Here is an 18,520-nt window from a genome sequence, read left to right on the forward strand (position 1 = left end):
TCTTATAATAGTGGTCTTATACAATATTTGTCCTTTTGCCTCTGACTCATTTCGCTCAGCATAATGCCTTCCAGGTTCCTCCATGTTATGAAATGTTTCAGAGATTCGTCACTGTTCTTTATCGATGCGTAGTATTCCATTGTGTGAATATACCACAATTTATTTAACCATTCATCCATTGATGGACACCGTGGTTGCTTCCAACTTTTTGCTATTGTAAACAGAGCTGCAATAAACATGGGTGTGCATGTATCTGTTTGTATGAAGGCTCTTGTATCTCTAGGGTATATTCCTAGGAGTGGGATTTCTGGGTTGTATGGTAGTTCTATTTCTAACTGTTTAAGATAACGCCAGATAGATTTCCAAAGTGGTTGTACCATTTTACATTCCCACCAGCAGTGATTACACAAATTCTTAATATGATCCAGATTGATTCCTCTTCCCCAATGAGACTACTGTAATTATTGTACTTAACTAAACATTTATGATAATTATTTCTGGTCTCTCCTATTAGAATGTAAACTTCTAAACATTTACAATAATTATTTCTGGTCTCTCCTATTAGAATGAAAACTTCTGAAGGGCAGGAAACCCAAAACCCACTACTGCTAGCTGGTTCCATCTCACAGTGATCCTATAAGACACACCAGAATTGTCCCATAGGGCTTCCAAGGCTGTAAATTTTTTTGGAAGCAGACTGCCACATCTTTCTCCCATGGAGTGGCTGGTGGGTTTGAACTGCCAACCTTTTGGTTGGCAGCCGAGTGCTTTAATCACTGCACCACCAGGGCTCCTCTGAAGGGCAGGTAATTCTGTATTTTGATAATGACTTAGGACACAATTATGTCTGTTTAAGAACTTCTGAGTCTTAAAGATGAAAAGGAGTTTCGTTTTCTGCTCAAGAACTCTTCAAGTCAAGAAGACTCCTCAATAAAAATAATTGGGCTAATTATTAGAGATCAAATTAGGTATTAAGAGAAAATACTGCAAACGTATCATTCTTTATATTAATAAAGATTATATCTTAGATTTGATAGCCTTTCAAACAAACCTTAGCCTTGTTGAACATTCTCCTTCTTCTTCGGCTACCCATCCAACATCAGCAAAAGATGCCACTGCATCCTCTCCTGGGTGGTTGGAACTCCATTCTGTTTCAGGGCTGGTAAGCTATAAGTTATACAAATAGAAAAGTTATTAATGTGGCACCAAAATGTTAAGAGTAAATAAAGGTCTCCATGAAAGGGACTGTTATTCCTACCACATTGTTTGCATAGTAGTATATTACAATCTCTGAATTATAATTTAACTTTGTTTGATTTTTACATAACAAATGAGAATGGGTTCCTCCCCCCTCGCCTCCCTCCTCAAAATCAACTTTATCCATCCTAAAACATTAAAAAATTCTTCTCGAAGAGAATAGTTAAATAAAAAAAAAAGGAAGAAGAAAAGTATAAAACCAAGCAAGTGGACCAATGTGTGCTAAATTTGGGAGTATACACACACACACACACACACACACAAATATATGCTGTTATAAAGTTTAAAATAGGTATTTTTAAATGCTTAAATCTTCTGATTTTTAAATAAAAGTAGTAAATATCTTAAAGAACAAAAAATCCAATAGTGGTAGAACATAGTTCTCTAGCCAATCGTAAATCTATAGATGAATGAGAATATTTTGAAACAAGTACAACGGAGAAAAAGTACAGATATGCTGAAATTTATCTAGAAAATGTGGAAACATAATTGAATTAAATTTGAGTTTTGTTATAATTCCTCAGAGCCAGAAGGTCAGTGAACAAATTTTTAAAGAAAAAGTTGAAGAGACAACCTGCAGAATAGGTGAAAATATTTGGGGACCACATATCTGATAAGGGTCTAATATCCAGAATATATAAAGAACTGAAACTCAACACCAAAAAGACAACTCACCTAAAAAATGTGCAATGGACTTAAATAGACATTTGTCCAAAGAAGATATACAAATGGGCAACAAGCACACGAAATGATGATCAATGTCATTAGTCACCAGGGAAATGCAAACCAAAACCGCCATGAGATACCACCTCACATCCACTAAGATGGCAATTATCAGAAAAAAATAGAAACTAGCAAGTATTGGTGAGAATGTGGAGAAACTGGAATGTGGAGAAATTGCTGGTTGGGATATAAAATGGTGTAGCTGCTATGGAAAACATTTTGATGGTTCCTCAAAAAGTTAAACATAAAATATGACCGAGCAATTCCACTCCTAAGTACATACTCAAGAGACTTGAAAGCAGGTACTTGTTTTAAACAGTTACTTGCACACCACGGTTCACTGCAGCATTATTCACAACAGTCAAAGAGTAGAAACAAGCCAGTGTCCATCAACAGATGAACGGGTATCCCTACAATGGAATATTATTCAGCCATAAAGAGAAATGAAGTTCTGACACAAAGCTATGACATGGATGAACCTTGAAAACATGCTGAGTGAAAGAAGTCAGACAAAAAAGGGCAAATATTGTATGATCTGACTTGCATGAAATATCTAAAATCAACAAATGCATACGGACAAAAATTTATTAGTGGTTATGAGTTGGAATCAACACTTGAAGGCTACTAACAACAGCAAACACTGAGGCTGGGGGGAAAAAGGAATGAGAGCTATCGTTTAAGGGTACCGAGTTTCTGTCTGGGATGATGTAAAACTTTCGGAAACGGTCAGTGGTGATGGTAACACAACATGGTGAATGTAATTAGTGTCACTGAATGGTACACTTAAAATGGTTAAAATTGCAAACTTTTTGTTATATATTTTAGCACAATATAATAAACTTATCAGATATTAATTTAACTAACATCATAAAATTAATATAATATTATAAAATTAATACTTCCTGAAAGTTGGGGCAAAGCTCAAGAAAACACCTTAGCTAAATGTTTTAGTCGAAGAAAAAATTTAAAAGACCAGAGATTTACTTGTTAACATGTTTATCAGAAAGCTAACACAACCCATGCTTTATTTGAACCTTCTTAATGTTATCAGGGAGCCCTGGTGGCTCAGTGGTTAAGAGCTCAACTGCTAACCAAAAGGTTGGCAGTTTCAATCTATCAGGTGCTCCCTGGAAACCCTACGGAGCAGTTCTACTCTGTCCTATAGGGTCACTATCGACTCAACAGCAACAGGTTTGTTTGTTTTTGGTTTTAATGTTATCACAGCTAAGCTAAGTTTTAGAAACTACACTTATATTTAAAAAAAAAAAAAAACTTCTTCCTGAAATGCAAAATGTACTATGTAAACATATAATATAGCTAAAAAGTTTAAAATTTCTTTAAAACTACTTTATGAATAAAATTTTAACTAAGCAGATCAGCTGCTGGTATGTGTATCCATTCTGGAATCATAATTAACTAATATTATCAATGTAAAAAAAAAAATAAGGTGCATTAAAACTGACATTTTAACAAGAGCGGGCAGTCAACAAAGAAAGGCAGAGATTTAAGAACCTAACATTAGTCAAAAAAACTAATAATGGAATTAACATAAAAATCTTTCAAAATACTAATGTTTTACATGTAGTAAAAACAATTTGTGGTCCGAAGAGAAAATATAAACTTAGGAAGTAAATCAAGGAAAGCGAAAAAAGATTTTTATATTTATCAATATGTATTCCAGAAATTTATCCAAATGGTAATATACAAACAGATATTTAGCAAATCGATATACAACTTAAATAAACGTTTAACTGAACTGGACATCACATTTGATGTCAAGGGCCTGAGAAATCTGGTAATATTCCGCCCATATCCATTACCAAAAACAGAATGATATATTAATATTCCTAAATCAGTTGCATTCGAGTTGATTCTGAGTCATGGCGACCCATATGTGTCTCAATATAACTATTGTATTTTTACGCAAATACTGCATACCTTCTATGTTCGTTTGCTTGCGAACTGCGGCCTCCCCTGTGAGGTATTTTCCTAAGCACAGCTATGCTAGTTTTGTTTTTACATGTTGCTGTAAAAAAAAAAATTAGTACAGTGTACTTACAAAAATACCTTGCCAGGGTGAAAGGAGGGCATGGTTGGCAAACAAACGTAGAAGGTGCATGTTATTTGTGTAAAAAAATACAGTATGCTCCATAGGGTTTTCAAGTGCTGATTTTTTGCAAGTAGATTGCCAGGGCTTTCTTTCAGGGTGCCTCCGGGTGGACTTGAACCACCAACCTTTCGGTTGGTGGCAGGCACGTTAACCATTTGCACCACCCAAAGACTCCTTAATATTTCTAGAGCCATTAAAACAGGGAGATTCTAAGTCAGTTATTTGGAGATCCTTAAGCAGGGAAGTTGCTGAGCTCTATGAAAGCTCAGCTTGTATTTAATGATCTGATTTGTAGCAAAGTGAGACAAATCATAAGACTAAAACCTAAACGGTGCCTTTCAAAGGTGCTATTTCATGAAGATCAATCTGATTAGAACTCTTTGTTTAGAAAATAAAACTTGGTTTCAACTGTCACTAGTTGGTATGAAGTTAATATATTTAAGACAGGTAAAATCTATTTTTGACCTTAACATCTTTTACTTTCCCATAAAAGTTATAAAAATTGTTCTCTTCCAAATATTTTTTAGAAAATAATACTTTCCTAAAAATACTCAAAGATATAAAAATTAATCCATATTGTGGCAGCTTTTCAGGGTACCTTATATGGTAATTTTTTTTATATACGGTAATTACAGATCATATTTCTCAATATTAGATCTGTAATACTTCATATACTACATATAAAACGTTATTTTTTGGACAAACCTTAAAAAAAAAAAACACATAAAAACAAAAGGTAACAAACTATTCCACAGATTTAGTCTGCAGTCTTCACGAGCACACCATGCCCATTGTGCGTGCTCAGTCAGATGAAAATGTTAATGTTGTCAAGAAGCAATTCCAAAATTGTTAAGATCTGCATCATTTCTACTCGACATCCTGCCTCACAAAGCAGTTTTGACATTTAAGTCACACATCTACATGATACAGTGATGGGTGCGCCAGTAACAAAGACCTAACCTGAATTCTCATTGCTGGAGGGAACGTGCACTGAGCGACATAGCACGGAGCGGGAGGACAATCCAGTCACTTGGTAAAGTACAAGTCAAGGTGAAGTCAATGCTGACAAGGCGGACTGAGAGCAGGGGGGTTTGGAAGTATGATTTGGATGTCACTACTGACATGCATGGACAACAGATGAGAATTTTGAAAAAAGAAAGGGCAACTTACTGAAGGTTCCCAGCAAGATCCTGTCCTATAGCTATTGTTAGTAGAAAAAAAAACCAAAAAAAAAAAAAAAAAAACAATGAAGAGAGAAAATTTCAATACCAATGGCATTATAAAATTCAAAATTAGTATTTAATAATTTATAAGTATTCAAATTCCTTTTAAACAGTATAAAAAGCTCATTCGGAGCAAAAATTCCACAGTAGCATTGCATTGTCTTTTGCACTTCAGAAGGTCAATCTCACATTTGATAAAACTTACATTATACAAAATGCAATTATACTTTAGGAATCATACTAAAGCAGCTTTAGTAAATTTAAAACATTCTGATAATACGAAACTGTACCAAGGAAATGAATTCATTTAAATAATATGCATAAGAGAAAATAAGCAAGACTGTAAAAAGCCGAAATATTTAGAATAAAAATATTAGAAGAGCTAACTCTGCCCCCACATGACTTTTCATTAAACGGATAGGCCAGTGCTGCGAAATCAGGATTCTCTTAGTTTCTTGACAACAAGAGTGTAAAAGATAATAATCTTCTATATTTCAGCCTTTCAAATAAACCAGTAATGTTAGCTGAGTACAGACTTGGTTGGCTCGGCCTATTTTACCACCATTTGTTCACAGTCCAATGTAAAACATACATATCTAAAAACGAACACAGTAAAATGATAATCTCTAGCTTTTTATCAACGGAATTATTCCTTCTTTTTCTACCAATTCCTACCATTATGGGAGAAATTGAAGAAGAATTTCTGTATTTTAACACAGTGCCAAAGCCCTGGTGGTGCAGTGGTTGAAGTGCTCAGCTGCTAACTGAAAAGTCTGTGGTTGGAACCCACCAGCCGCTCCACAGGAGAAGGATTTGCAGCCTTGGAAACCTGTGAGGCAGTCCTGCTCTGCCCTATAGGGTCACTATGAGTCAGAATCAACTCGACGGCAACAGGTTTGGTTTTTTTGGTTTAATATAGTGACATACAGTGATACCAGTGTAAAGAGCACCAGTCTGAAAGCTGGCACACTCCAGTATTCTAACCCAGATTCAACAACTAATGTTTCTGAACGATTGGTTACCTTTTTTTTTTTTTAATTGAACATTTATTACATACATCTAGTATGGGGGAGGGGAAAAGCAAGGGGTGGAAGTACAGGAAAAAGAGGAAGAAAATGTGTTATGTCTCAAAATAACCTTAGAAGGTTGTAATGGTGTCCCCATGGAGAAACAAGTCTTTAAAGAGATCCATCTTTTTTGTGTGTGTGTGCTTTAGTAAAAGTTTACAGCTCAAGTTAGTTTCTCATACAAAAATTCATACGCACATCGTTATGTGACCCTAGTTGCTATCCCTATGATGTTACAGCACACTCCTCCTTTCCACCCTGGATCTCCTGTGTCCATTCAACCAGCTCCTGTCAGCTCTGCCTTCTCATCTTGCCTCCGGACAGGAGCTGCCCATTTAGTCTCATGTATCTACTTGAACTAAGAAGCACACTAAGAAATCAACCTTTAAGAGAATAAAATGGTTCAAAATGTTTGTTACAGGGTTAGGATTGAAATTACTATGCCACACTGCCCAATTTATAAAACATAATGTAAGTAGCTGGACCTGATTATCCTTAAGGGCTCTTTTATAGTTAAAAATACCAAAAAATGGGTATCACGAACAATGTAACATAATGTTAACATGTTTTAGACTGTGAAGTAGTAACAGAAAAAACAGGGTTAAATTTAACAGTTATTTTGAGTGTTAATCCAGGTATTTGTCCATCTTCAGGTGGCTCAGACACCAAAGACCTCGTCTGTCCCACCTCACTAGGTCTTTTTAGGCTGGCCTTCTCTCAGTTCCTTCAACAATAACTTCTATCTTGCTTTAGGATCTCTGTGCAGGCTTTTTGTCGTGCCCGCGACACTGCCCCCCTCACTGTTCTCCTCAACTCTTTGGCAGGACCGGCTCTTTCTAATCCTTAATCATCAGTCCTTCAGAGAGGCCTTCTCTGACCACTGCTGTTATTCTCCCCACTGTATACTACTTTTTCCTTCATGGCATTTATCACAACTTGTAACTTTACATTTATTAGCATATTTACTTGTTTAATCTCTCTCCTACTGAATCTTATACCCAATCAGGGGCAGCACTGACCACCAACACCTAGCGTAAAGTGGCCATTTTACTTCCAGATTTAGTCATGGTATGTGAACTTTAGGGGGAGATTCAGTCATTACCTGTTTGCTTACAGAACATACCCTCCACCAGCAATTCCAACAGCCATGACGAGCAGTTCAAGAAATGGTTAATGCGTCTGGCTGCTAAGTGAAAGGCTGGAGGTTCAAGTTCACCCAGGGACACCTCAGAAGAAAGGCCTGGCAATCTACTTCCAAAAAACCAGCCACTGAAAACTCTATAGAGTTCTACTCTGACACAAAGGGGGTTGCCTCTCCATGAGTTGGAATCGACTTGACGGCAACTGGTTAGGGTTACTAGAGGGAAAAGGTAATCTAGGTTAAATTACTCAGAAGTCTGTCAGTTATAGAGTTGGGACTCAAACTACTATACCACGCTGCCAAGTCCCCAATCTCCACCGCAGGTTATTTCAAAGTACCTTGTCTTGTAGTACTCAGGATCACCTTCTAAAAAATTTTTTTTTTATGCATTAGATGAAAGTTTACTATGAGTAAAGTATTTCCCACTCGATAGTTTGTACATAAAGTGTTCCATGACATTGGAAAGGGCAGCAGTGACCACTGGCACCTCGCATAAAGTGGCCACTTTACTTCCAGATTCAGTCTTTTTTTGGCCTTTGTTTCTTTTTACCGTAGTATCTAATATTACCCCAGTAAGCTGCACTTACATTCCATGTTTTTCCTTAGCTTGTACAATTTAAAATCAATACATTATGTACCCCAAAAGTGTTCTAATGATTACTTTCATAATTATGCTACTGCTTTAAAGAAAACCTTCTTTCGCAAAACACTGAAATACAACCTACACCTGAGGTCCTCAAGCTTAGCTGAATAAGAAGCTCCTGAAGAGGTTTTAGAAAACAAATGTATGAAATTCAGATTTAGCAAGCCTTGTATGAAACTGAATTTTTAAACTAAAGCTCCCTAAATGTTTTTGTAAGGAATTAGGGTACCCAGAACCACACTGGAGGATGGGGCCTGAAGCATGGACATTTTGTTTTGAAAAAGCTCCCCATGACTCACATCTGCACCCAGTGCTGAGACCTTTTTTAATCAAGACTTCTGCCCCCCGTGCCTCCCCATGCCTCTCAACCCCTCAACCTCACTGCTCCTGCAAATCCCTCTAGGATCTGAATTTTCTCCCTGTGTAAGTCAACTATACTTTCTTTTGATTTCATGAATTTGGAATAACTAGGAGACAAAGAAGAGACTATTCTTGGAGTTTGTCTTAAAGTGGGTTCCTTCTTCCAAGGGGGGGCACGACAACCAAATGTATAAAATGTTTATGGCCAGAATTGTGTAGTTGTGACTCAGGGCTGAAATGTACGTATCTGAAAGGTGTGAATGGGCCGAGGGAAATTATTTTCTTCAATTAAAGTAAATGTGAACGGTCCAGAGATTCTGTTTTGCGTGTAAAGTAACCAACTCATTGATTAAAAAAACAAAAGCCCGCTGCTGTTGAGTTGATTTCAGCCCACGGCAGCCCGTGTGTTGTTACGGAGCAGGCCTGCCCCACAGGGCTGCTGGCTGTCGTCTTCACGGAAGCAGAGTGCCAGAACTTTCTCCCGTGACACCGCTGGGTAGGTTCAAACTGCCAACCTTTAAGTCAGTAGACAAGCGCAAACTGTGCCACCCAGGGACTTGAACTCATGGGTTAGAGCTCACTAAACGAAATACAGAGAAAGCCAGTGAAGCCTATAAGGTTAAAGGCAAGTCTTCAAATAACATATAGTAAAGGAACATTTATTGAGTATTTTTTATATGGTTTCTTACATATATGTCCTCATTTTATTCCCAGCACAGTATTTGTTGTCCCCATTAACTAGATGAAGGCGTGACTAAATGTGTTGGTCTGTATTCTGATTTGTAATTCTATGAAAACACAGAAACCCAACCTGTAAAATCAGGGAGTTGCACTGGACAGCCAAACAAGGTAATTCGCTATACACCTGTAAAGTGATAACAGCAATTACAAAAGCACCACAAGCACCAGCTCTTTTACTGTGCACTCATCATGTACCAGTTATTACAGTCAGGGCTTTCCGTGGATTATCCCATCTAACCCTCACAACACGAAGCAGTGTGCCTATCTTGCCTAACACTCTAAAGAAGTCTTACTGACCACAGACGCAGGCTGGCCAGGACAGTGGAAAGATGCTGCCACCTACGATAAACAGTGAGGCTCAGATTTCCAAGGTGAAACCATTTGGGGGATGATAGAGTTGATGCGTGGGCACATGGAATGGAACTGAAAGTCAAAAGGAACAGAGGAGATAAAGACTCCATGGGGCTCAGTCGCGGATTGTTCCTCCCAAAGCCACTGAAATCACCCGGACAACAGCTGAAACTGGCAAACTTCAGGAGGTTACCAACGTTTTTCTTACCTTACTGTTCTGCTTATGTTAATTCATCTTTTCTCAATGCAGTTCCTGCACTAAACGTAATACTCTTGTTTTGCTTTATACTCTGTTAAGTGACTGATAACAACGCTTAGAAAAAGAGCCCTTCCAAGGAAACGTATGTGGCTGGGTTCCTTCTGCCCACTGGCTGTCAAAGCAGACTTGCGTTGTAACCAGAAAATGCTAGCTATCTCCACGTCCTCTTACACGTCTGTAGCTACATAAACACAAATGCTGAAGCAGCTCTCCTGCAACTAGATGGGATAACCCATTGCCACTGATTGATTCCTACTGATAGAGACCCTACAGGACGGGGCAGAACTGCCTCACAGGGTTTCCAAGTCTGTAATCTTTTTAGAAGCAGACTGTCACATTTTTCTCTCGTGGAGCGGCTGGTGGGTTCGAATCACCAGCCTTTTGATTAGCAAACAAGTGCCTTAACCACTGCACCACCAGGGCTCCAGGCGACTGGAGAGATGGGGAAAAAAAAATTGATGGAGACGAGCAATCAGAAAAAAGGTAATAAGCCATAGTTAACACAATAGTAATTTGAAGGAAGTTGGCAAGTAAAGCTATCAGCTATCTAAATGTGTCTAAATGAACTGAGTTCTTGGAAATTGTGCCTGAGACACTAATTACCACAGATTTCCTATATGTGATTTAAAAAAAAAAAATTACTTCTTGGAACATTTCAATCTGTCAGTTTCTAGACTGAGGCACAAGGTTTACCCAGTCAATTTGCAAACAGGATTATGAACACAACAATGAACAAGCTTGTTAGTCAAGCTGAACACATGCTAATTTGTATTTATTTAGGAACAGATTTTTACCTCTGTACCAAGAGGAATAATTTATGAGTAGACATGATACCAAGTAAGCGAGCAGGGGATCTTTCGAGCTTCTGATTTATGACTTATTTAAATACAACTTCCATAGCTCTACATGTTAATCCATTATTTAAAACTGCTATAGGTATGTGCTGAACTTTATATTATTAAAGTTGACTGAAAGGTTTTTGTCATATTGCTATTGTAGAGAATTACTGAAACATAAGAACAGAGCTATGTGATATATGTCTAACACTATAACAACAATAGGAACAAAATCCCAAATCAAAGAAAATAGCAATTTATCTCTAAGTAAACAGCAGAGCTGCTCTTAATTTGATGTGAGAAGAGAATACTAAGACCTGAGCTTCCAAAAGTATTGCTAATTCAGGATTTGACTATCACACCCAGAGAACCACAATCACCTCTTTGTCTTGACAACATCATTGCCAAGGCAGCGGTTCCCACAATTACTGCTGAGCTGTAAACCAATGAAGGAGAAAGCAACTTTTACGGCATCTACAGCAACATCCAAAAATAAACTAGGGGAACAGAGTGGCTGTCCAAAGAGGGAGATGTAACAACAGGAGAAAAAAATGGTGGTACCTTAGCCTCCTGAAGTAATACCAAGGCCTATCTATGTTCAAGGACACCTGGGAACTAAACATGCTTAGCTTATTATTGTATGCTTCTAAATCTTCACATATGCATTATTAAGAAGGATAAATGTCTTAAAGATTTTGAATAATCACTTAAAAGAGAAAATAAAATTAGACTTTACTGTGATTTTCAATCCTCTTTTACTGCTAAATTGTTAAAAAAAAAAAAAAAAACAACGGAACTACTTCTAAAATTGTCTTATCTATATTTCTAATGCACATATCAATTTTTGAAATATATAAAAAATATTACCTGAAACTGAACTCTTGGACACTGAATCAGAGATAAATTAGTACCAATTTTTCTTACGATACTTCGAGATGAACCATATGGCTTCCCAGACCAAAGTACCTGAAAAAGTAGGAAACACCAAACGTTTAATTACAAGACTTACAGAACTACTAATATAAAGCACTCAACAATTAATTCCATGACATGATAACACATGAATCCCAAGACCTGAAGTATTTTCAATGTTATGGGAAATTCAAAATTAAAGAATATATACCCACTGAGTTGATTCCGACTCACAGTAACCCTATAGGGTGGAGAAGAACTGCCCCACAGAATTTCCAAGGATCGCCTGGTGGATTCGAACTGCTGACATTTTGATTAGCAGCCGTAGCTCTTAACCACTAAGCCGCCAGGGTTTCCAAAGAATATATAGCTAGTTTACTATTAATGAAATAAAGTTTACTATGAGGCATTATATAAAAATAAAGAATAACCAGTAATTTTAATTAGTACCACTTTTGGAATAAAAACTTTATTAGGTTTTCATAATCTTCAAAGGAAATATTTTACCTTTTCTGCTATATTTTAGCATTAAAATTCTATATACATAAAATTTTAAAAATATTAACGACTTTTGCTACAATGGACTTCTTAAAATAAATCCAAATCAGTACAAAGTTTAGAAACAAAATTTGTCCCACACAGGGTGCTCCAGGCTGTTTGCTGCATGAGAGCGCCAGGCCAAGGGTGAATAGAGGCTGCGAGCCAGTCACATTCTGCTCACCAAGGACTGCATCTTCTTATCAGGCCTTCCCCCAGAGAAAAGGTCCCTGTTCCTTATACGCACAAAGGCACTAAATGGGCAGAGGTGGCCCTAATGAGCAGAATTTCTCAGGTCAAACCATCATACATGCAAGGCATTATGCTATGTTTACAGCAAAACCAGAAATGAACCCCCGAAGCAAATATCAAACAAAAAGCACACACGTAGAATGTCAAGTCATTACAAATTGTACCTTGAAACTTCTCCCTAAGTATGTGATCTTTCCTTAAAGAGGAAAACTATCCATCTGTTTTGAGTGCTAGACTTGAAAGCCTCAAAACAAGAGGTAAAGACAGGTAGTCTGCTATTAAAAGCAATTTTAAAAGAAAAAAAAAAGAGAGAGAATGATATGACTATTACATTTATTCACTAATCTCTAACGTTCAATTATATCCTAAAACTGAACAAACAGTACCAAATCAGCTGGGCAGGTATTCTGAGCAATGAACACTGGCCATTCTAAGTTAAAAATATAATTACCCTAACATAAACAGTTTGACCAAACACTAAATGTCACAGCAAACAGCAATGTCTCTAACATCTAACCCAAAGTAGACATCTAGAACATTCTACAAGCATGCACAATTTCTAAAATGAGCATAGAAGCAAACTGATTTATTAGATTTTAGCAACCAAAGCCAAAAAATTTGGGGATGACAAAATTAGAGCGAGTGAGATATCAGAGAGACCTCTCATCATCTCAGCTTTTATATAATTCTCATTATCAGTATGTTCAAGGTTTCACTCACTCTTACCTGGGAGAGTTCCCCAAAGTACTATAACCTACGCTGGAACTATAACTCGTGTTTCGTAAATGTAAATAAAAAGTACGGTACAAATCTGAACGTTTCGTTTTAATTAGAAAATTGGTCAGTGTAAAGATAGGAAGATATCGATACTGAGGTCTGAATATTATACAAAAAAAATACAAGGCAAAAGTTACCCTAAAGCTTAGATGAGAATTTACCTATCGTTAAAAAACATCATTCACACCAACGATCACACATACAGAGGATTATCACATGCATAGTTTTAAGAACACATGGGGAGGAGTGGGAAGGAAAAGCAGCAGGTAGACAATAGGTAAGTGGTAACTTCAGTGAAGGCTAAGACAGTGCACAAGACAGTGCACGATACTGGGGAAGCCAGCACCACTTGTACAAGGCAAGGCAAGCTCCATAAAAAAATATTATCCAAATTTCCTGAGGGGCCAAATTACTGGGCTGAGGACTCTGGAGAACATGTAGCTCAACTGGCACAACACAGTTTATAAAGAAAATGTTCTACATTCTACTTTGGTGAGTAGCACCTGGGGTCTTAAAAGCCTGTGAGAGGCGATCTAAGATACTCTACTGGTCCCACCCTGTATGGAGCACCGAAGAATGAAGAAAACCAAAGATACAGGAGAAAGGTTAGTCCAAAGGACTAATGGACCACAACTACCACAGCCTCCATCAGACTGAGTGCAGTACAAGTAGATGGTGCCTGGCTACCACCACTGACTGCTCTGACAGGGATCACAATAGAAGGTCCTGGAAAGAGCTGGAGGAAAATGCAGAACAAAACTCTAACTCACACAAAAAAAAGACCAGACTTACTGGTCTGACAGAGTGGTGAAACCTCGAGAGTATGGCCCCTGGACACCCTTTTAGCTCAGTAATGAAGATTCTTCAGCCAAAGATTAGACAGGCCCATAAAACAAAACAAGACTAAAGGGACACACCAGCCCAGGGGCAAGGATGAGAAGGCAGGAGGGAACAGGAAAGCTGGTAATAGGGAACCCAAGGTCTAGAAGGGGAGAGTGTCGACATATCAGGGGGTTGGCAACCAATGTCACAAAACAGTATGTGTATTAATTGTTTAATGAGAAACTTGTTTGCTCTGTAAATCTTCATTTAAAGTACAAAAAAAAAGAAAAAGAACACATGGGAAAAACATCTGACTAGAGGGATATGGAAAGCATCAGTTTTATAAAATCAATATAAGAGGTCAAGAGAAAATAAGAACATGGGCAAGTAATACTAAGAGAGATAACATTTAAGCAAACTCTTTATCTTATCTACTTTAACAGGTCTTGCTCTTTTAACAATAAAGCCATAGGGTAACAATAACTACACCATTCAGTCATTTCTTGAGTTTCTTGTGATCAGTAACAAATCAAAACTACTATGGTGTAGGAGCAAAGCTCTGTGTGCATCAGGACGTGATAATTACATAGTCTAAAGTGGATCTTCCTCCCCTCCAGTAAGGAAAGATCTTGCCTGGAGATAAAGAGGACAAAAAGCTGACAAAGAATTTAGAAAAGATCTGCCAAGGTCAAGAACTAGTATTTCTGCCAGCTTTTAGCATTCCTCATTATGCATGCTGCAAGGGCTAAGCTTCAACTATTATCTTCCCATCTGTTTACTATTAGAAGGGAAGAATAGAAGGTGCCATCTACAAGAGAAGGTGGCCAAAGATTCAGCTTTTACTTAGAAGGAATAAGCAGACTATTTAGGTTTCTTTCACAAAATTATAGGAAGTAAAAGAACTGATTGCTTTCGGTGATTATTTTTCAAGTATAGACAGCAGACTAACATAGTATTCTTCTGTTACTAGTGAACTGCATAGCACATACCACCAAGAAACATGAAGAAAGGGTCTATGTAAGTTGATGATCGGAATATTTGGAAAGAAGAGCCATCGCCTTTACCGAATGGTAGAAAAAGCAAGGGGAAAGAGCAGCTAACACCCAGGAACTCTAAAACTAGGCCTTACTTTAGGTTTTTTTTTTTTTTTCTATTCAGCCCTCATGGAGAGGGAGAAATTGTAAATGTCTTAAAGAAATAGTGAACAGATGGTACTGAAGTCACCATCTGTGCACTAGGAGGCTGTGTGACCCAACTGGATCTCCTACCCTTAACTTGTGGCTGAACCGAGTCTTGCCAGTGTACTTGTTTGGATGGGGGAAGACTTCCTCTAAAGATAAACTGTTATTAGTATTTTTTCAGCTGTTAAGAGAGAAAGGAGGAAGAAAAAATACCACTCTAGACAATTTCATTTCATTAATACACAATTCAATTCTGTTAGTAAAGAATTAAATAGAAAAACTATGCTTTATCTATAAAAACTGCTTATAAAATATAATTAGTATATTATAAAATATACTAATAATGAATCCGTATGTGCATTTTTGAGTGTGTGTGTGTGTATATGCATGTCTGGGTCTAGTAATGACAGTCCATAACATTTAGCAAGAGTGTTTGAAAGTGTTGACAGCAAGGAGGAGGATGACAACAGGAAAGCAATTTGTTCTTTTTTAGCATTGTGAAATGCTATTGTAGAAGTGTTAATGTGTGAGGGTTGAATCTGAAGCTGTCATCTGTCTCATCCATGTTGACTACACCCAAGTTTTATGTGGTAATTCATTTGTTATAAACTGGCCTGATCTGTATCATTATTTGAGAGAAACTACTTAGCAGGAAAAACTATAAATGCAACTCTAGTGAACATATTCTTTTCAAGATAAATTGTTGAGCCAGTTCTGACTCATAACAACCCTATGTACAACAGAATGAAACACTGCCAGGTCCTGTGCCGTCCTCACAATCGTTGTTATGCTTGAGCCCATTGTTGCAGCCACAGTGTCAAGACAAATTACGTGATATTAATGCAGGATTTCTTATTCTGGAGTTCATGTACCCCTTAAATTACATGCAAAATTTAAAGTATATGTAACATTTTTCTGGGAAGAAGATCCATACCATTAATCAAATTTTCAAGCAGCCTATGAGCCAACAAAGCGTAAATTCTTAATTCCTTGGGGGCCAGGGTAAAATTAAAAGCTTGTTTTGAGGGTGTGAGGGTAAGAAGACTAAATTCTATCGACAATTTCAAAATCCCAAACCAAAGAAAACACACTCCTCAGTTCTTTTTCTCCTTGCTGTAAACTCATCACATTCATATTCCTCCAAAGCACAAAAGGAAAACAAGGGTACAATTGTTAAGTAATACTGGAAATGTGTTACTAACACAAATTAAATATCAGCAGTAAGTTTTTCTCAACGTAAAACAGTGACATTACTAAGAATTAAATGTTGTTCTTGTTGTTTTTAGGTGCTGTTGAGTTGGTTCCGACTCAAAATACCATGGCTTGGGTCAGGTGCACCTTAGTCTTCAAGGTGACATCTTTGCTTTTCAACACTTTCAAGAGGTTCTTTGCAGTAGATTTACCCAATGCAATGCGTCATTTGATTTCTTGACCGCTGCTTCCACTTGTGGATCCAAGTAAAATGAAATCCCTGACAACTTCAATCTTTTCTCCATTTATCATGATGTTGCTTATTGGTCCAGTTATGAGGACTTTCGTTTTCTTTATGTTGAGGTGCAATCCATACTGAAGGCTGTGTGGTCCTTGGTCTTCATTAGTAAGTGCTTCAAGTCCTCTTCACTTTCAGCAAGCAAGATTGTGTCATCTGCATAACGCAGGTTGTTAATGAGTCTTCCTCCAAGCCTGATGCCTCATTCTTCTTCATATTGTCCAGCGTCTCCAATTATTTGCTCAGCATACAGACTGAATAGGTATGGGGAAAGGATACAACCCTGATGCACACCTTTCCTGATTTTAAACCAATCAGTATCCCCTTGCTCTGTTCGAACAACTGCCTCTTGATCTATGTAAAGGTTCCTCACAGGCACAGTTAAGTGTTCTGGAATTCCCATTCTTCCCAGTGTTATCCATAATTTGTTATGATCCACATAGTCGAATGCCTTTGCATAGTCAATAAAACACAGGTAAACAGCCTTCTGGTATTCTCTGCTTTAAGCCAGGATCCTTCTGACATCAGCAATGATATCCCTGGTTCCACGTCCTCTTCTGAAGCCAGCCTGAATTTCTGATATACTGCTGCAGCCGTTTTTGAATGACCTTCAGCAAAATTTTGCTTGCGTGTGATAACAATGATATTGTTCTATAATTTTTGCATTCGGTTGGATTGCCTTTTGTGGAATAGGCATAAATATGGATCTCTTCCAGTCAGTTGGCCAGGAAGCTGTCCTCCATATTTCTTGGCATAGATGAGTGAGCACCTCCAGTGCTGCATCTGTTTGTTGAAACATCTCAATTGATATTCCGTCAATTCCTGGAGGCTTGTTTTTTGCCAACGCCTTCAGAGCAGCTTGGACTTCTTCCTTCAGTACCATCGGTTCCTAATCATATGCTACCTGTTGAAATGGCTGAACATCGACTAATTCTTTTTGGTCTAAAGACTCTGTGTATTCCTTCCATTTTCTTTTGAGGCTTCCTGTGTCATTTAATATTTTCCCCATAGAATCCTTCAGTATTGCAACTTGAGGCTTGAATGTTCTCCTCAGTTCTTTCGGCTTGAGAAACAGTAAGCGTATTCTTCCCTTTTGGTTTTCTATCTCCAGCTCTTTGCACCTGTCATCATAATACTTTGTCTTCTCAAGCTGCCGTTTGAAATCTTCTGTTCAGTTCTTTTACTTCATCATTTCTTCCTTTTGCTTTAGTTACTAGACGTTCATGAGCAAGTTTCAGAGTCTCCTCTGACATCCATCTTGGTCTTTTCCTTCTCTCCTGTCTTTTCAATGACCTCTTGCTTTCTTCACGTATGATGTCCTTGATGTCATTCTACTACTCATCTAGTCTTCGGTCATTAGTGTTCAACGCGTCAAATTTATTCTTGAGGTGGTCTCTAAATTCAGGTCTCTAAACTCATATTTTGGCTCTTGTGGGCTTGCTCTGACTTTCTTCAGTTTCACCTTGAACTTGCATATGAGCAATTGATGGTTTGTTCCACAGTCGGCCCCGGCCTTGTTCTGACTGATGACATTGAGCTTTTCCATCGTCTCTTTCCACAGATGTAGTCAATTTGATTCCTGTGTGTTCCATCTGGTGAGGTCCATGTGTATAGTTGCCATTTATGTTGGTGAAAGAAGGTATTTGCAATGAAGAAGTCATTGGTCTTGCAAAAGGCTGTCATTCAATCTCCGGCATTGTTTCTATCACCAAGGCCATATTTTCCAACTACTGATCCTTCTTCTTTATTTCCAACTTTTGCATTCCAATCATCAGTAATTATCAATGCATCCTGATTGCACGTTCGATCAATTTCAGACTGCAGCAGCTGATAAAAATC

The 18,520-nt window shown here is 37.7% G+C and overlaps 1 protein-coding gene across 1 annotated transcript in view; it reads right to left on the reverse strand.

Moving 5' to 3' along the window:
* The window catches only part of MTFR1 (mitochondrial fission regulator 1), an 80,997-nt gene that overhangs the window by 17,601 nt on the left and 44,876 nt on the right, over positions 1-18,520 (reverse strand). The window contains exons 3-4 of the mRNA XM_049854116.1: positions 11,579-11,677; positions 1,052-1,167 (exon numbers count right to left, since the gene is read on the reverse strand). Coding sequence (XP_049710073.1) covers positions 1,052-1,167; positions 11,579-11,677 — 215 coding nt within the window. The remainder of the gene's footprint in view (positions 1-1,051; positions 1,168-11,578; positions 11,678-18,520) is intronic.

This window comes from Elephas maximus, chromosome 15 (genome assembly GCF_024166365.1).
Source record: "Elephas maximus indicus isolate mEleMax1 chromosome 15, mEleMax1 primary haplotype, whole genome shotgun sequence".
Lineage (NCBI taxonomy): Eukaryota > Metazoa > Chordata > Mammalia > Proboscidea > Elephantidae > Elephas > Elephas maximus.